This window comes from Plecotus auritus (assembly GCF_963455305.1).
Source record: "Plecotus auritus genome assembly, chromosome: 8".
Taxonomy (NCBI): Eukaryota; Metazoa; Chordata; class Mammalia; order Chiroptera; family Vespertilionidae; genus Plecotus; species Plecotus auritus.
The window spans coordinates 86,220,849-86,240,978 of NC_137782.1; the positions used below are offsets into that span (position 1 = coordinate 86,220,849).

The 20,130-nt window shown below is 48.3% G+C and overlaps 2 protein-coding genes across 2 annotated transcripts in view; one reads left to right on the forward strand and one right to left on the reverse strand.

Annotated features, from left to right (window-relative positions):
* The window catches only part of APMAP (adipocyte plasma membrane associated protein), a 43,623-nt gene extending 23,814 nt beyond the window's left edge, over positions 1-19,809 (reverse strand). Inside the window, exons 1-2 of the mRNA XM_080684485.1 lie at positions 19,497-19,809; positions 316-432 (exon numbers count right to left, since the gene is read on the reverse strand). Coding sequence (XP_080540611.1) covers positions 316-432; positions 19,497-19,588 — 209 coding nt within the window. The 5' untranslated portion in view covers positions 19,589-19,809. The remainder of the gene's footprint in view (positions 1-315; positions 433-19,496) is intronic.
* Positions 4,386-7,990, forward strand: LOC308256277 (atrophin-1-like). The gene is given in 9 exon segments (XM_080684484.1): positions 4,386-4,809; positions 4,813-5,062; positions 5,065-5,521; positions 5,523-6,490; positions 6,493-6,732; positions 6,735-6,783; positions 6,785-6,840; positions 6,843-7,541; positions 7,544-7,990. Coding segments are annotated over 9 exon segments (3,456 nt in total). The 5' UTR covers positions 4,386-4,503; the 3' UTR covers positions 7,975-7,990.
* Positions 19,810-20,130: the final 321 nt, after the last annotated feature.

Sequence of the window (20,130 nt, forward strand, 5' to 3'; positions counted from 1 at the left end):
GGGTGTGCCTTTGCCACTTCATATGAATTCAGACTAACTGTGTCTAATACTTAAGCTCCTCTCATTTGGGGTTTTCCTGATTTTTGTTTTTGGTTTGTACAGTTTTATTTTTGAAACAATAACATGGGCAATAGCATGCATATATCCTGTGAAACATCTAATTCAACATAAAATGGAGGCCAAAAAAAATCACAAATTTCTATTTCTCATAATAACTTACCTTTCGGATCAGACTGGTTTAGTTACTCTAGAAATCATCCCAGCCTATTATATTTTGCTGAGCAATCCCTCCCAAAAATTGCTGGGACAGCTCACCTGAGAGGCTGTGGGTCTATGGGAGAATCCAACAGCATCATGGCTCCAAGCAGGGGAACGGTGAAGGAAACAGCCAGCATCAAAAAGGTCACTCGGAAAACTCTGCCGCTAAAGGAGCTGCCAGAAATGAAATATATACAAAGGCAATCAGCAGAGGCGCAGACAATGACCAGCTCGGCTGGTTTTAAAGTCCTTTCAGCAGGGGCGAGCCTCTCACCCAGTGTCCCCACCACGAGGCCCTTGACTTCTATGGCATGTGATGAAACTTCAGTACTGTTTACCAGGACTGGCAAACATGCTTTTGCTGTTTCTTTTTTTCCCCAGATGTTTGAGGCACTCTTATCAGTTATTTTCCAGATAGTGAGATAGGATTATCTTGAGTCCTCTGGCAGTTTTAAAGAAGGAAAACGCGCAGCATTGGTGAACACAAAAAGTAATGGGAATAAAGAGTTGCAATAAAGGAAGGGAGACACATTCATCCCTTCCAATAAAGGGAGGGAGACACAGATAAAACAAGTGTTTCCCAAAAGCCACTATTTCCTGGTTCATGGATTCAAAGCAGCAACACTCAGTACGGTGTCCCTAAGATTTTCATGTTCTATGAATAAAAGAAACAGAAACAAATTCATGAAGGAGAAGAAGGAAAACAATTTCCTGAGTATCCAATTCCCCAGTCATTTGCTGATCACATTTTTAAGAACTGAAAAGGTAATCCCAGCTCTTCCACCCTAAAGAGTCTGACAGATACTGACAATTATTTACAAAGAATCTATAAAATTGCAAGTCCAAGGAAGCACTACTAAAGCCCTGGGAAGATCTGAAAGCTGCCTTGGGAATCCTGCATTAAGTTTTTGGACAAATGACCAATAGTGATTAAAATTTCTCTCAAACGATCCTCACATACATCATTATTCATTTGGTAAAAAAGTGAGCACATTTTGCCTCTTGCTACTAAATAAACTTTACAAAATCATTATTTTCTTAAGTGCATTCAAATTTACTAAACACTTGATGTTAAGATTAACTTAAAGCAAATAAAATCATGAGCTGCTAAGATGGATAATCTTTTTCTATTAAAAAAAAAGTGAGTTAAAGAAAAAAAATCAAGACTCACACTTAACAAATGATTTAAGGGGAGTGTTTTGCTTGATTTTGACAGGATAATCTTCTGCTGCATAAACCTGTAGAAATGTGGGTGCCTGGATGCCAGTCCTAACTTCCCAACAACCAGCCAAGCCATTATATGTGAGTTTCTTCACCCAAAGCCCATGAGCTCTGCTCTGTGTAATGGGGTATTGGGGCGGGGAACCTCAAAGTCTTGCCCAGTTCTGAACATGCATGATTTTATTAAATGCAAAAAAGAAAATAAGCCATTCTGTTTCTATAGGGGATAGGTGGAAATAAAAAGCAAAGGGAATAAAAGAAAAAGGAGGCGCGAAGGAGAGGCTTTCATGTCACCTTACAGACATTTGGAACAACACGACTGAAAAGTGTTTAAATTCTGCCAACAATCTGAGTGGGCAGGAAACAGGTTACCCCCAAGAGCCTCCACAAAGGAGAACGGCCCTGCAGCACTTTGATTTCAGCAAGGTGATCTACCCAGGCCTTGTGACCTCTAGAACTGTAAGATAACCAATGTGTTGTTTAAGTCACTAAGTATGTGGTCATTTGTCACCAGAGCCATAGAAAACTAATACATTTTTCTCATTAAACTAATTGTATCATCTGGAAATGAGATGCTGCTATAACAAATACCTAAAATGTGGAAGTAGCTTTGGAATTGGGCTATGGGTAGAGGATAGAAGAATTCTGAGAAGCAGGGCAGAAAAAGTCTGTATTTTCTTAAAGACACTGTTAGTAGAAACATGGTTGCTAAAGACCCAGCTAGCAAGTGCTCAGAAAGAAGTGAGTGAGGAGCATGGTAGAGAAACATATATCATATTAGAGAATACCTAAATTGTCAATAATAGACTGTTGGCAGAAATATGGACATTGGAGGCACTGCTGGTGATGGCTTCAAAGGATGTCAGAAATAAGTTGGAAGCTGGAGGGAAGCAGGTCCTTGTTAAATGGTGGCAGAACGCTTGGTTGGATTGTTTCCTGCAGTGATGTGAAAAGCAGAACTTGTAAATGATGAACCAGGACATCTAGCTGAGAACATTTCCAAGCAAAGTTGAAGGTGCAGCCTGGTTTCTTCTTGCTACTTTCTCTCCCAGAGCAGAACAGCTTAGGGGACAGTGCTAACCAGTTCTTTTTTCCTTTTGACATTTCCCCTTTGCTAATGAGATTCCTAATCTGTGTCTATTTTCCTTCTAATAAAAGGAAAAACAAATTTTGTTGCTAACTTCCTTCTCTTCAGTCATACAGGATTCAGAACTCACCCCTGGCCAGGTAAGATGCCAAGTTGTCGGCCTTTACCCCTTTTGCTGGGAAAAGGAGGTGGTCCAGTCCTACCGACCCAGTAGGGAGAGGCCAAAAGAACCCAGACTCCAGGAAGGACAAAAAGCAGATAACCCCTCTCTCCCAGCCCTGTCTCCAAACCCCAGGGCCACACAACCTTCTTCTAAGGTTACTGTTTGATGCCAATCAAGGGTACAAGATTACACAGTGCGTGAAAATGCATGTCTGGCACAGATCAGCTATGAACCCATACAATAGCAGGTTAATGCAACCTGAGAGGTCCTCGGCAGGAAAGGAGTAAGGACCGTGACAAAAGTAATGATAAATGATAATAAGGACGTGTCATGCAATGTGCTCTACATGGGTAACTAGGTGGAATTGTGTATCTCTCCACTTCACAAACAAGAGAAGTGGACAGAGAAGCACGAGGAGCTTGCCCGCAGACCACTGACAGAACTGGAAGAACACGACTGAGTGCCAGGTCTGATTCTAAGCCTGCCATCACCATTAGCAACGCTGCCTGACAAGGACAGGAAGGCAGGGAGAGAATACCCAGACCTAAAGCCCTCAGAGTCAAGGTCTGAAACACTCTCTGCAAAAGTTAATGGTGATTTGCCTATTCTGAACATTTCATATTATGGGATCAAATGGGATCATACAATATTTGACCTTTCATGACTGATTTACTTCACTCAGAATGCTACAATGTCCACCCAAGTTGCAGTAGATATCAGAACTTCATTTCTTTTTATATGACTCAACAATATTCCATCTGCTGATGGACATTCTGGTGGGAAGGGGAAATGGGGAGTGATTACTTAATGGGTATAAGGTGTTCTTATGGGGTGATGAAAAAGTTTTGAAACTAGAGAGCTGGTGATTGTCCAACACTAAACATCACTGAACTGTACACTCTGAAGGTAACTTTACATTATGTAAATTTCACCTCAATTTTTTTGAAAGGTTAACAGTGATGAAAATGTTCTAAACTTAGATTGTAATGCTTATTGCAAAACTCTGTGACTGTACTAAAAATCGTTAAACAATTTAAATGGGTAGATTTCTATGGTATGTTAATTATATTTCAGAGAGGTTTAAAAAAAAAACAAACAAAAAAAAACAGCCCGGCCAGTGTGGCTGGGTGGTTGAGCCTCAACCCATGAACCAAGAGGTCCCTGGTTCGATTCCTGGTCAGGTTGTGGGCTTGACCAATGTATCTCTCTCATCATTGATGGTTCTCTCTCTTTCTCTCCTCTCCCTTCCTCTCTGAAATCAATAAAAATGTATATTTTTTTAAAAATCAATGACTCAACTATGCAAACTGCCACTACAAAGGCTGGGACAATCTGTAACTCAAGTGATTTTCTCTGGGGCGAGGGGCCAGGACCTATCTCGGGCGGCCCGCCGGCCTGGGGAAGGTCAGGAGGGGTCGAGCGGCAAGATGGGGACAGGCGGGCAGCGGGCAGTGGGCGGTGGGCGGGGAGGGCGAGGGGGAGGGAGGCGGCGGCTCGGAAGGGACTGAGCGAGAGCCGGTCGGGGTTAGCTCGGGGGTCGAGGGGGGAGGGAGAGCGGAGCCCCGAATCCTGCTCGGAACCAGCCATCCGTCCGGAGCTACAGCCAGGCTTCCCTGAAAACAGATCCTGCAAGTTCCAGGTGCCTACACTGGAAACTTGGATATCCTGCTTCCTGCTTCCCAGGCCACAGTTGTGGGGAACTTGGGGTGAAGCAGAGAAGTTTCTGTGTTCAGCTGCCCAGGCAGAGGAGAATGGGGTCTCCACAGCCTGAAGAATGAAGACACGACGGAATAAAGACTCAATGTCAATGAGGAGTGGATGGAAGAAAGAGGCCCCTGGGCCCCGGGAAGAATTGAGATCGAGGGGCCGGACCTCCCTTGGAGGTGTCAGCACTTCCAGCAGTGATGGCAAAGCTGAGAAGTCTAGGCAGACAGCCAAGAAGGCACGAGTAGAGGAACCCTCCATCCCAAAGGTCAGCAAGCAGGGCCGGAGTGAGGAGATCTCAGAGAGTGAAAGTGAGGAGACCAATGCACCAAAGAAGACCAAAACAGAGCAGGAGCTCCCCGGGCCACAGTCCCCCTAGGATCTGGACAGTTTAGATGGGCGGAGCCTCAATGATGATGGTAGCAGTGACCCCAGGGATATAGACCAGGATAACCGAAGCACGTCCCCCAGCATATACAGCCCTGGAAGCGTGGAGAATGACTCCGACTCGTCTTCTGGCCTGTCCCAGGGCCCAGCCCGCCCCTACCACCCACCTCCACTCTTTCCTCCCGCCCTTCCACGGCCAGACAGCAACCCTCGACAGCCAGAGCCTGGTTTTGAATCCCACCCTTTGTGACACCCACTGGATATCATGCTCCCATGGAGCCCCCCCCATCTCGAATGTTCCAGGCTCCTCCTGGGGCCCCTCCCCCTCATCCACAGCTCTACCCTGGAGGTGCTGGTGGAGGAGTTTTGTCTGGACCCCCAATGGGTCCCAAGGGGGGAGGGGCTGCCTCTTCAGTGGGGGACCCTAGTGGCGGTAAGCAGCACCCCCCACCCACCACCCCCATTTCAATGTCGAGCTCTGGGGCTGGTGGTGCTTCCCCAACAAAGCCATCAAATGCTCCAGTGGGTGGTGGAAACCTACCCTCTGCTCCTCCACCAGCCACCTTCCCACATGTGACACCAAACCTGCCTCCCCCACCTGCTTTGAGACCCCTTAACAATGCATCAGCCTCTCCTCCTGGCCTGGAAGCCCAGCCACTACCTGAGCATCTGCCCTCTCCCCATGCCATGGGGCAGGGTATGGGGACTTCCTCCTGGCCCAAAAAAGGGCCCCACTCTTGCTCCTTCACCCCACCCTTTACCCCCTGCTTCCTCTTCTGCCCCAGCCCCGCCAATGAGGTATCCTCATTCGTCCTCTAGTAGTAGCTCTGCAGCAGCCTCCTTTTCCAGTTCTTCGTCCTCCTCTGCCTCCCAATACCCAGCTTCCCACGCATTTCCCAGTTATCCCCACTCTTTCCCTCCCCCAACAAGCCTCTCTGTCTCTAATCAGCCACCCAAGTACACTCAGCCTTCTCTCCCATCCCAGGCTGTGTGGAGCCAGGGTCCCCCACTACCTCCTCCCTATGGCCGTCTCTTAGCCAACAACAATGCCCATCCAGGCCCCTTCCCTCCTCCTACTGGAGGCCAATCCACTGCCCACCCACCAGCCCCAACACATCACCATCACCACCAGCAACAGCAGCAACAGCAGCAGCAGCATCATGGGAACTCTGGGTCCCCTCAACCAAAAGCATATCCCCACCCCCTGGAGAGCAGTAATTCCCACCATGCGCACCCTTATGCCATGTCTCCCTCCCTGGGTTCTCTGAGGCCCTACCCACCAGGGCCAGCACACCTGCCCCCACCTCACAGCCAGGTGACCTACAGCCAGGCAGGCCCCAGTGGCCCCCCAACCTCTTCCTCCTCTTCCAGTTCCTCTTCCTCCTCTCAAGGGTCCTACCCATGTTCACACCCCTCTCCTTCCCAGGGCCCCCAAGGGGCGCCCTACCCCTTCCCACCGGCGCCTCAGGTCACCACCTTCTCGGCTACACTTTCCACAGTCATTGCCACAGTGGCATCCTCGCCACCAGGCTACAAGATGGCCTCCCCACCTGGGGCCCTGCCGTATGGGAAGAGGGCTCCATCCCCAGGGGCCTACAAGACAGCCACCCCACCTGGATACAAGGGATACAAACCAGGGTCACCACCCTCCTTCCGAACGGGGACCCCACCTCGCCGCCCGCAGGCCCGGGGACCTTCAAGCCAGGCCCGCCCACTGTGGGGTCGGGGCCGCTGCTGCCAGCAGGACCCTCGGGCCTGTCTTCCCTGCCACAGCCGGCCGGACTGGCCTCGGGGCCGCCCCTGAACTCCACACAGATCAAACAGGAGCCGGCTGAGGAGTATGAGACCCCCGAGAGCCCAGTGCCTGCGGCCCACAGCCCCTCTCCCCCTCCCAAGGTGGTAGACGTGCCCAGCCTTGCCAGTCAGCCGGGTTCAACAAACACCTGGACCGCGGCTTTAACTCAAGCGCGCAGCGACTTGTACTTCGTGTCCCTGGAGGGCTCCAAGCTGGCCAAGAAGCGGCCAACCTGGTGGAGAAGGTGTGGCGCGAAGAAAAGGAGCGCGAGCACGAGAAAGAACGCGAGCTGGAGCGGAGCGTGAAGTTGGCTCAGGAGGGCCGTGCTCCAGTGGAGTGTCCATCTCTCGGCCCAGTGCCCCATCGCCCTCCATTTGCGCCGGGCAGTGCTGTGGCTACAGTGCCCCCCTACCTGGGTCCTGACACTCCAGCCCTGCGCACACTCAGTGAATATGCCCGGCCTCATGTCATGTCTCCTGGCAATCGCAACCATCCGTTCTACGTGCCCCTGGGGGCAGTGGACCCGGGACTCCTGGGTTACAATGTCCCAGCCCTGTACAGCAGTGACCCAGCAGCCCGGGAGAGGGAGCGGGAAGGCGGAGAAAGAGACCTCTGTGAACGCCTCAAGCCTGGCTTTGAGGTGAAGCCCAGCGAGCTGGAACCCCTACATGGGGTTCCTGGGCCTGGCCTGGATCCCTTCCCCCCACATGGTGGCCTAGCTTTGCAGCCTGGCCCCCCTGGCCTGCACCCTTTCCCCTTTCATCCGAGTCTGGGGCCCCTGGAGAGAGAATGTCTGGTGCTGGCTGCGGGGCCAGCCCTGCGGCCTAACATGTCCTACGCAGAGCGTCTGGCAGCTGAGAGGCAGCATGCAGAAAGGGTGGCAGCCCTGGGCAGTGACCCACTGGCCCGGCTGCAGATGCTCAATGTGACCCCCATCACCACCAGCACTCCCACATCCACTCTCACCTGCACCTTCACCAGCAGGATGCCATCCATGCAGCCTCTGCCTCAGTGCACCCTCTCATTGACCCTCTGGCCTCAGGGTCTCACCTTACCCGGATACCCTACCCAGCTGGGACCCTCCCCAACCCCCTTCTTCCTCACCCTCTGCACGAGAATGAAGTTCTTCGTCACCAGCTCTTTGCTGCTCCTTACCAGGACCTGCCAGCTTCCCTCTCTGCCCCGATGTCAGCAGCTCACCAGCTGCAGGCCATGCACACACAGTCCGCCGAGCTGCAGCTCCTGGCGCTGGAGCAGCAGCAGTGGCTGCATGCCCATCACCCACTGCACAGTGTGCCGCTACCTGCCCAGGAGGACTACTACAGTCACCTGGAAAAGGAAAGTGACAAGCCACTGTAAACCTGCAATCAAGAGAATGCCCAAGAGTGCATCTGGATCTTGGAAGTCTCCCTCCCGGCCTGCCACCCAGAGCGAGGAGGGGTGCTGCTCAGTTGCAGGGCCTCAGCAGCTGGGCAGAGAAAGGGAGGAAGGGACAGATGGGAAACCGAGGCTCCTGTGGTGTGCAGAGGTGGGGAGGTGGCGGGGGTGGGGGCAGAAGCGCACAGTGTCTTGGACCAGGTCCCTCTTTTTGTCCCCCTGCTTTCTCCCTCTCCCATGCCTAGCCCCTGTGGCCACCCCCCGCTCCCCGCCCCATTGGTGTGATTATTTCATCTGTTAGATGTGGCTGTTTTTGCGTAGCATTGTGTGCCACCCCTGCCTCTACCCAATCCCTGTGTGTGCACCCCCCTCTGCAATGTATGCCCCTTGCCCCTGCCCCACATTAATAATTTATATATATAAATATCTTTATGATGCTCTTTAAAAACATCCCAACCAAAACCAACCAAACAAAATGTCCTCACAACTCCCCGGGGGGGGGGGGGGGAAATCAATGACTCAACTATGCAAACTGCCACTACAGATGCTGGGACAATCTGTAACTCAAGTGATTTTCTCTCCTTTTTTTTTTTTTTAGTCCTCACCCAAGGGTATGTTATTTATTTGAGAGATAGAGAAGAAGGGAGAGAGAAAAGGAGGAAAGAAAGGAGAGGGGGAGAGTGAGAGAGAGAGAGAGAGATATTAATGTGAGAGGAAAACATTGATCGGTTGACTCCTGTACACATCTTGACCAGGGATCAAACTTGCAATCTGAGTATGTGTCCCGAGCAGGAATCGAATCCACAACCTTTTAGTGTATGGGAAATGCTCCGACCAACTGAGTCACCCAGCCAGGGTTCAAGTGATTTTCTTTAAGTGGCCTAAAGTCTTTCAACACAATGGAAATAACTACTTATAAAAATGACAGCAAATACTTTGTGTGGTTCTTTTAAAAGCAGAATCCCTGCCTGGCCAATGGTTGAGAATCGATCTATGAACCAGGAAGTCACAGTTTGATTCTCGGTCAAGGCCAGATTGCAGGCTGGATCTCCAATAGGGGGTGTGCAGAAGGCAGCCGATCAATGATTCTCTCTCATCGCTGATGTTTTCTATCTCTCTCTCCCTTTCCCTTCCTCTCTGAAATCAATAAAAATACTTTTTTCTAAAAAAAAGCAGACTCCCTAAAGAGAGACAAATGGTAAAGATAGGCGCCTGTCAGAGGTGAGTGCTGACCACATGGGCATTCTGGTAGGGTCCCTGTCCGTAAAGGAGGCTGATGTAATCACCCTTCCCCATCCTAGCAGAGGAACAGTCGCTTGCGGGAAGCTGCATTGTGCAACGTCACCATAGGGCTATCTTATCTTTTCCTTGCCTAAAATGATTCTACATAAAACAGAATCCTGTTATTTGTCTTAGACTCCTGTAGTTAACTGTCCTTTACTACACTGTAGTTTACATCTTTTTAATCTAAATTTAGTAGTAATCTGATTTAAAGCTTGTGACACCCTGCTTAAATATTTGGTTGCCCCTTCATACAATGGTAAAAGGCTCACTATTTCCAAAAAAAAAAAAAGAAAGAAAGAAAGAAAGAAAAGAAAAGTCAAGCCAGGACTGAAAGCAACAGGGCTTATAATTAGAAAGGCAACCAGAGGTCTGGGACGATGACCTGTGTCCCACAGGGCCCATCCTTGCCAGAGATCTAGGTAATACCCTCTTAATGGTGCAACTAACTGGTCACCACCAACTTTATCTAACTCCCTCCCCATTGAGAGAAGTCTATCAACACCCCACTGGCTAACCATCAGCTAGCCTCTCTTGAAAAGTTCTGGAAGATGGCTGCAGAGTAGCTGGAAGCTTCATCTGCTTGCTCCCAACACCAAACCAGACTTGTAGCTAAATTGCAGAGTGTTCATCCAGAAAAAAAACAGATGACGTGTAGCTGATCTAAAATACTGAGAGCAGGGATCTCAGAGAAAAGATAGAAGGAGATAGGGGAGAGGGTGAGCCAACTTGCACAGGTACACAACTAGGAAGCAAAAGGGATATTGCAGCAGCGCAGCCCCATCCCCTGGAAGTGTGGGGTCTCAGCCCCACACAAGTATCCCCAATCCAGAGTGACAAGAAAAGGGAGGGGGAGCCTGCGTAGTGTTGAAAGTGAGAATCAGTGGGGATTCAGTACACCTAGGAGACCCAGATCGCACCATACCAGGCAAAGAGTGATTTCTTTGTTACAACACCAGCCTGAAAAGTTCGCTCCAATAGAGGACTACTAGAGCCAAGCAGCAGAGCTTGGGGCCAGCAGAGGGGTCTGATTGGTACACCCAAAAGTGACACTGAGGGGGCCCTCTATTCTCTGGAAGAACTTTGGGCAGAGAGCCAGGCGGGGACTGGTCTCTGTGGCTTAGGAAAGAGGATTGGTCTTGCCACCGAGAAAGCATGGTGACACTCCTCCTACCATGCGCAGAGTTCTTCAGTCTGCCCCATCCTGTGATCAAGGCAAAGGGGAGCAGTGCTGGGCTGGAAATCTGAGCCTGTACTGTTCAGTATGACAGTGCAGAGTCTTGGATATTTGGCCCAGTTGGAGCCTGGCTAGAGGCTCTGCCCAGTGTCAGGCTGGCCATGCAAGAGAACGGAGTGCCAAGCAGAGCTGATTTTTTTTTACTCCCTATACTTGGTGTGGCAGCAAGGGGTGCCAGGGAGCCAGAGCTGAGGTATTGAGATATTGAGACTGTCTTTCAGATGGGCCTCTATCTGGAGATGGACAGACGTGTGAAGCTATGGCTGCATTGTGGGGAAGCAGGTCCATTCAACCTCCCCAGGGAGTTCAGCCAGCTCAGTCCTGGAAAGGAGGAGAAGCACCCACCACCCCGTATATAGGTTAAGGTTACTATTTCCAATCTGAGTCAGATTAAACTGCCTCCACAGAGGGCAGTTCTGTGGGAGAAGGGAGAGCAACTTCAAGGGGCGTGACCCCACGTAGACCCAGCCCTTGGGCTCCAGAGGCCCCACCTCCCAGAGGGCTTGGGGTGGCTTGGGGCTTTGGACCTGCTAAGCTTCAGACAGGTTACCAAAGGCCAGGCAGGGACAGCAACTGACAATTGCTTGCACCGGAGAACCTCCTAGGAGGCCCCAGCCTGGCATAACAAGTGCCCAGCTTCAGGCAACACTAGAGCAAAATCCAGTGACCTCCCAAAAATAGCAGATCCAAAGGGCAAATACAGTAGGCATTAAAATCTGCAAAGAAGAACTCCATTTTTGTGGGTGGTGTGTATGTTTGTATATGTGTGTTACTTTTAATTTCCTTTTCTTATTTCATACTAGAGGCCCGGTGCATGAAATTCATGCACGTGGGTTTGGGGGGCCCTCAGCCCAGCCTGAACCCACTCCAATCTGGGACATCCCTCTCACAATCCAGGACTGATGGCTCCCAACTACTCGCCTGCCTGCCTGCCTGATTGCCCCTAACTGCTTCTGCCTGCCAGCCTGATTACCCCCTAACCACTCCCGTGCCAGGCTGATCAACGCCTAACTGCTCCCCTAGCGGCCCGATTGCCCCTAACTGCCCTCCCCTGCTGACCTGGTCACCCCTAATTGGCCTCCCCTGCCAGCCTGGTCACCCCTAACTGTCCTCGCCTGCAGGCCTGGTCGCCCCCAATTGCCCTCCCCTGCTGGCCTGGTAACCCCTAACTGCCCTCCCTTGCCAGCCTGATTGCCCCTAACTGCCCTCCCCTGCTGGTCTGGTTGCCCCTAACTGTCCTCCCTGCAGGCCTGGTCACCCCAAACTGCCCTCCCTAGCAGGCCTGGTCCCTCCCAACTGCCCTCCCCTGCTGGCCTGATCACCCACAACTGCCCTCCCATGCCGGCCATCTTGTGGCAGCTATCTTGTGTCCACATGGGGGCAGCCATCTTTGACCACATGAGGGCGGCCATCTTGTGTGTTGGAGTGATGGTCAATTTGCATATTACTCTTTTATTATATAGTATTTTAATTTTCTTCTCTATTTTCTTTCACATCTCTTATTTCTCTTTCCTTCTCTTATTCTATTTTCCCTTTTCTTTCTTATTTTGTTTCCCATTTTTCTTTTCCTATTTTATATTTTACTTTATTCATTATTGTTACTTTTTTAAATTTATTACTAGTTCATTTATTTTTCTTTACTTTTTTATTCTTATTTTTTTCTTTTCTTGTCTTCCTTTCTTTTTTTTCTCTTTTTAAATACACATTTTATTTTGTGTCATATTTTTTAAATTTCTTTATTGATTAAGGTATTACATATGTGTCCTTATTCCCCCATTACCCCCCACCTCCCATTCAAGCCCCCGTCCCCCTGTTGTCTGTGTCCATTGATTAGGCTTATATGCATGCATATAAGTCCTTTGGATGATCTCTCCCCCTAACCCCCAACGTCCCCTACTTGTCTTCCTTTCTTTGATATTCTATTTTCTGTGGGGGTTTTTCTTCTCTAATTCTTTTGGTCTCTTGTCATTTAGTATTATTTTTGTTCTGTTTGTTTGTCATCTGTTTTCTTATTCTTTTTTATTGTTTTTGGTGGTGTTGGTTTGTTGTTTTTTCATGTTGTTTTTGGGTTAGTCTTGTTTTGTGTTATTTTGTTCTGTCAGCACCTGTATAACAATTGGCATGATGTGTTAAGGTTAAGCCTCACAGTCAACCAGCCCGAGGGCTGAGAAACAGCAATTAATACCTAATTACAACAGGAGGGCCCATGTAACCCACAAAAGGGACATTTCTAGAGCACCCAGCTCAGAAGATCAAGGAGATTACACCTCTGCATCCCACAAGACATCCAGGACAGAGAACCAAACCACAAGATTAGGGACCATAAACTACACAATGCATATAAACAAATCCAAAGAAAAAGCAAAAATGGGGAAACAAAGAAACAGGCCTGAAATGACAGAATAGAAGGAATCCCTTGAAAAAGAGCTAAATGAAATGGAGGCAAGGAATTCATCAGAAAAAAGAGTATAAAGTAATGGTTTTAAGATTGTTTTAACAGCATGAAAAAGGATAGAGAAACCATTAAAAACAACCAGTCAGAAATGAACAATGACATATTTGAAGTAAAGAATACACTGGAAAGAATAAACAGTAGGTTAGAGGAAGCAGAGGATCAAATCAGATAATTAGAAAACAAGGCAAAGAAAATCACTCAATTAGAGCAGAAAAATACTTTTTTTTAAAGCATGAGGACAGTTTTAAGGGAACTTTGGAACACCATGAAACGTAACAAAATCTGTATCATAGGGGTACCAGAGGGAGAAGAAAGTGAGCAAGAAATACAGAACATGTTTGAAGTAATAATGAGAAAACTTCCCTAACCTAGTGAAGGAAATAGTCACACAAGTTCGGAAAGCAGAGAGTCCCAATTAAGATGAACTAAACAAGACCCACACCAAAACAATGCATAATTAAAATGGAAAAGGCTAGCCCTAGCTGGTTTGGCTCAGTGGATAGAGCATCAGCCTGCGGATTGGGGGGTCCTGGGTTCGATTCCAGCCAAGGGCACATGCCCAGGTTGTGAGCTCGATCCCCACTAGGGGGCATGCAGGAGGCAGCTGAACAATGATTCTCTCTCATCATTGATGTTTCTATCTCTCCCTCTCCCTTCCTCTCTGAAATCAATAAAGAAATATATTAATAGTTTCATATGTAAGCATGTTACAGGCAACAGGAGTTCCAGGAGTCCCCTTTTCATTGCCCTGAAGGGTGTCCCAGATCAGGGTGGGGGTTCCCTTGGGGCATGGGGTGGCCTGGGCAAGGGGCCTGTGGTGGTTTGCAGGCTGGCCATGCCACCTGGCAACCCAAGCAGAGGCCCTGGTATCTGGGATTTATTTATCTTTCATAATTGAAACTTTGTAGCCTTGAGCGGAGCCAAACCTTCTGCTCACTCCGTGGCTGCAGCTATTTTTGTTGGGATTTATTTATCTCCTATAATTGAAACTTTGTAGCCTTGAGCAGAGGCCAAGGCAGGCCAGGGCTGCAGAAACGTGGCTTCCTCCATCGCGGGGGCAACTCAAGCCTCCTGCTCTCTCCAGCTCTGTGGCTGCTGCCATTTTTGTTGGGATTTATTTATCTTCTATAATTGAAACTTTGTAGCCTTAAGCGGAGGCCAAGGCAGGCCAGGGCAGGCAGAAAGCTTGGCTTCCTCCATTGCCAGGGAAACCCAAGCCTCCTGCTCTCTCCGTGGCCACAGCCATCTTGGTTGGGTAATTTGCATACTCGCTCCTGATTGGCTGGTGGGCGTGGCTTGTAGGTATAGCGGATGTGTGGTCAATTTGCATATTGCTCTTTTATTAGATAGGATATGCTTAGCCCACGGACACAAACAATAATGTGAAGGTCTGGGTGGGGCAGGAGTTGGGTGGAGGGAGGCATAGAAGTAGAAAATGGGGTACATCTATAATACTGTCAATAATAAAAAAAGTTCTGTGGTCACATTTTAGAAATAGCACCTTACACTTAAACTCCTTGACAATGCTATCCAATGTAACTTTCTGCAGTGATAGAAATATAGCAGCCACTAGTCATGTGCGGCTACTGAGCACTTGAAATGGGGCTAGCATGTTATATGAATGATCCAAAGACCATCTCTGTGTATCAGCCCCTGAGTTGTGTATTTCTTCACTGCAGGCTGTGAGACCCATTAGCTCAAAAAGCCCTCCAATGCCAAACTCCAATTTTTACATATCCAATCATTTTTAAATATAGCCCAAACAAGCAAATTTTCAGCCATTTAGAGCTTGCCTGCTACATACTCTGTGAAACCTCACCTAACAGCTGTTGTTCTGCCTTCCAGAACAAATTAAGTTTCAGAACTGAGGTTCCACAGTATCTGGGACAAAGCAATGCAAGCCGAGGAAACACAGTAGCACTCAACAAGCACTGGCATATGAGTAAAGCATACATGCTTTAGGCATTAACTTCAAGCCTCCATTCCGAAGCCTTGACCACAATAACCAAAACAGGGAGTTTGAGGCAGAGTGAGTGAGAGGAAGCTGCTCGAACAGGTCAGGCCACTGCCAGGGGCAGATCCCACAGAACCCTGCAGACCAGAGAAGTATCTGCCAGTATGCATGGTCAATGTCCAAAGGCAGAACAGAGAGCATTTCCCTAGTCATTTGGCTCAGGGACCTTCGCAGCTCATGTCATCTCATGCAACACGTTCTGAGAAACACACTTTCCCCTTGCTTACACTGGTTGGTCGCAGTTCTACTCTGGGGAGCAACAAACCCTTGCCCTCCTAGGCAGCCCTCCCTAGAACTGATGTCTGAAGTCACACCATCCTCAGTTCTCTCGTCTCCAAGCAAGGCATCCCCAGTCCTACTGGAGCTCCTCAGATGGTGGGGCTTACAGAACATTCTCTTTTCTCATTGTTTCAGAGTTTGTCAACATCTTCCATAAAATGTGGTTCCCAAAACTCAAGGCAAAACTCTAATTTAACCAAAAATTATCACTCCACAAAATGGCTTTAGCTGATAAAACTAAAAAGTAAAAGATTTCACAGAAAAATATGGTTTCCAGCTTCTCTTGAAAAAGCGGCAGATCTGGCCCTACGAAACCCAAAGTTGCAGGGCGGCCGCACAGGGTTTCCAATCTTCAGACAAGCACACACTCTGCTCTCCCCAGCCTTACACTTGCTGCAGACAGTACCACATCCGGTTGGTACAAGAACCATTGTGACTGATGCTAAGACCAAGGATTGGAACACAAAAAGCTCTCAGAAAATGGTAGGTACCAGAACTGCAGCTCCCTGGAGGCATCTGAGTCCCTGACTGGTGCAAAGTTCCTTGCAGTGGTTTCTGTACCCATGCTCTAGGCACACTTATTTTATCCCCAGGTTCATTAACTTTTTAACAGACCCATCTCACTGGTTCCTGCAAACCCACAGTCAACTACAGTTCTGCCTTTCCTCCAGGTGTGCCCCTTGCCTCAGCACTCCTTCATTATGGTAACTTAAATAAAGGACACCCCACTTATCCCTATCCATTTTTACTGACGAAACCCATCATACTCCCCTTCCCTGTGTGTGCTGACACATTCAGGAGAGCTGACAATTTCCTTCCCAGGTACAGTTTGGGAAATCAACTTGTTTGCCCCAATGTCTTGAGCATGAAATTTCCTACAGTCTTTAAGTGCCAGAGGACTATTACAGTAATGCAATTACTGTTGGCTCGACCACAATTTACACAATCCTGTACTTTCACCAGCCAAATATGAAAGGCATTCTCTAAGCCCTTGTGCACACAGGACATCAGAGCCTCGAGTCAAGGACTAAAGTCCTGACCCACTGGACCCTGTGAGAATAAAAACAACCCGTGATTTTTGTGGGAAACCTGTGAGCCCCAAATCTATGCAGGACCAGAACCCCAGGTGTCAAAGTGGTCTCTGGGAACTGAGAAAGTCAAACAGCAACGAAGTCCATCTGTTTGAGTGACTATACCTCAAATATGTTTATTTTTCACATTCCTTTATACTAGGGTTCCTAGACTATAGATGTCCTCATATTAGCATTGAAAATAACAAAGAAGTTATAAGAGCCCTTTGAAAACACTTATGGACACAGGGCTAAGGAAAAAACTCCAGATTCCTAAATCCTCATGGCTTCATGACTTTATGACAGCCCTATCTGTTTCTCCACACTGCTTCTCTCACTCTTCAGTCATTTTTTAAAAAATATGTTTTTATTGATTTGAGAGAGAGGAAGGGAGAGGAATAGAGAGATAGAAGCATCAATGAGAGAGAAATATCAATTGGCTGCCTCCTGCACGCTCCCTATTGGGGATCGAGCCTGCAACCCAGGCATACACCCTGATCGGAAATCAAACCAGTGACCTCTTGGTGCATGGGTCGATGCTCAACCACTTAGCCCCACGGGCCATGCTCACTCTTCAGTCTTAAAAAGGAAAAAGGAAAATTGACCAAGTAGAGATATGTAATTAGTTTTAAAATCATTTAGGAAAAGCAATTGAGCCCAGGTTCAATTCCGGTCAAGGGCACATGCCCAGGTTGCGGGTTTGATTCTCAGTGGGGGGCATGCAGGAGGCAAGCAATCAATGATTCTCTCTTATCATTGATGTTTCCATCTCTCTCTCCCTTTCCCTTCCTCTCTGAAACCAATAAAAATATACTCTAAAAAAAAAAAGAAGAAAAAGCTATAAAAATAAAAACGGCTATTAAATTTTCAATATATTCACTCTTCAGTCCTAAACAGTTATTTTTGGACATGAGACAGCTATTCTCTCTTCCCTGACAGAAATATGTTTCAAAAGGGAAGGAATATTTTCAGTATTGCAATCATTCTAACAATAAAGTTTCTAAAGCACCTGGAGAAATTGATGCCAAATAATACTAATTATAAGCTCGCAATGGTATTTTAAAGTGCTTAGCAATGGTACTTTAAAGTGCTATGTTCCACTCTGAATAAATGGATTTAATGACTACATTCCCCATTATAGTTCAAACACAGAATATGCTTGTCAATCATTGCCCAGCTGCCAATTCTATCCCTCTTCATTCATTTTCATTTCTTTTGACTCCAATACTCTGTAACTTTATGTAAACCACTTCACTCACACAGACCTCAATGACCTACCTCATCAGTGAAAGAACTAACATCACCTTTCATGCCAAGAATCAGGAGTTAGCCAAGGTATTGCTAGAGGTCTTCGAGGCTTTCTTTATCCTGTTTAGCACATATAAAGTTTATTTTATAGCTGTCACATTTCTACTTCCTTCAGATCCCTTTACTTCACCCATTATACTCAAAGCTTTTTTGTCTTGTGATGAATAGTCAACGTAATCAAGAAGACAATTAAATGAACTATTAAAAATGATCACAAAAGAAACGAAAAACAGAAGAGAATTACATGACAAAAACAATTTTTTAAAAAACAACTCTAGCCCTGACCAGTTTGGCTCAGTGGATAGAGCGTCAGCGTGCTGACTGAAGGGTCCCAGGTTCGATTCCAGTCAAGGGCATGCATGTACCTTGGTTGCAGGCACAGCCCCAGTAGGGGGTGTGCAGGAGGCAGCTGATCGATGTTTCTCTCTCATCGATGTTTCTAACTCTCTATCTCTCTTCCTTCCTCTCTGTAAAAAAATCAATAAAATATATATTTTTAAAAAACACTATAGTATTATAATAATAAATGTAGAAAGGAAGATGGCTGACAAAAACTCGGCTGACAAAAAACTCACTATGAAAGAGACCATTACAGATATATACCGTTTCTCTGGTAAAGTGCTGCCAGTCCTTGAATGACCATTCTAAAAGGCCCCTCGGTCATCAGCAGAGGATGGCTTCACTATGTCCACAGTCAATGGGGTGACCAATGTGTCCTGATCTGCCAAGATTAGCACTGAAAGTCCTGCGTCCTTGGAAGTATGAGTCCGGGGAAAACCAGGATGGTTAGTGACGCTAAGGTCAGAACTCTGTTATATTCCCCACCTTTCCCCTGAGCCCAGAAGTCAGATATTACCAGAAAGTCTTCTCATTGAATTGCCTTTTTAGAGCCCAAACAGTCCTCTCTGCTATAGCTCTCCCTCTTATTATCATCAGTGAATAAATTCAGTCTGTCCCAGCCAACCTGTCCCTCATTCAGTATGTACCACACCCCTTGGCACACCAATAAATATTTCCATTATTTCTCTCAACCTATAAATCAATCAGTTCCACAGCTTTGAGCTTGGTCTGTATGGAGCCGCCTGAATACCAAAATATTCAAAGCTATGAGACTCGGGACACAAAATTAAAAATGGAAGTTTATTGTATATTGAAATAGATGTTTGAGGATCATGCTTCAGTTGTTAAGCTAACAAAACGCGGCATACTTAAATTCTAGAAGGTTAAGAGAAGAAGCAAAGGCCAAAAATCTGGTATTTCTTTCATCGGGCATCAACAACTACAGTTTCCTATGCTTCTCTGTCCGTATCAGGGGAAATCTGCAAAGCTGAATTCTCACAAAAATTGCCGAACAAAGTCACTTCTGAGCTCTACTCTTTCCGGAAAGCCTCGGTGAGGACTGGTCGCCTGCGAGAAGGGCCAGGTGCAGAGGACAGCCCTCAGGAGCTGGATCTCCAGCGGCGACCTGACATCTTTTCGGACCTCCCTTCGGGACGGTGCGAGCGCGGGGCCGGGAAGACGTAGGGCAGTGGCCAGGCGGCTCTCCCCGGGGACCAGGTGAGCCAGCGGGAAGGACAGCGCGCAAAGGAAGGGAGAGTGAGGGAAAGGCGAGGAAACCACCGCTCTGGAAGCGGGGGCAGAAGGGGTAGGTGCGGTGCGTGGCGGCCTCGAACCCGGAGCCTGAGACACTGCAGTGACTGAGCGCAGAGGGGGCCCAAAGCCTCCAGGACGGAGCCTGTTTCCTCCCCGTAAAACGAGTTTTGCCGAGGGGATTACATGACACGGGCGCATGCCGCGCGTTGGCACCGCATTTACCCTGCTGCTGTCACGGCCATCATCATGCTTGGGGGCCGGGCCTACCTGCCATCCTGGGCCTCCGGGGTCTGGCTGTCGTCCGTGACGACGGGAGGCCGCGGGGGCCGGCGCTGCCGAAGCCCAGCCGCCTCGCTCATTTTGGAACTGTCACCGCCGCCTGACCGCCTGCACCGAAACGGAAAAACGCCAAAACTCCGGCTCAGAGGGCGGCCGCGCCCCGCCCCTTCCTGGCCCGCGCGCCCAAGCTTCGCACTCTGACCCCGCCCCTTCCTGCCTGCTGGCTGTCACTCAGTGGGCCTTCCCGGCGCTTTCCAGCGGTCGGGGTGCCGGTTCCCCGCCTCGTGGGGGTTTGCAGTCCAGAGTGAGCGTCTTGACCTCGGGCTTCTGGAGCCCAAACGCTCGCCGCCTGGTGCAGCCCCTGCGCTGCCTGCTTTCATTTCATTTCATTTCATTTCATTTCTGATGGTGAATGACAATAACTGTTGTGCACATGGGCAGTGAGGTGGTGGTTTGTGTTGGTAAAGAGGCTGGTGCAGCTTATTGGATGTCAAAGACGGGGTTCCTACAGGCAGCGTAAAAAGTAAGTTCATATTCTTGGAGATGTTAGAGGCACCTCTCACAGACACCTGAGTCACTGGGAGAGGGCTGTCCCCAATCTCAATTCTTGTCTTCTCATATA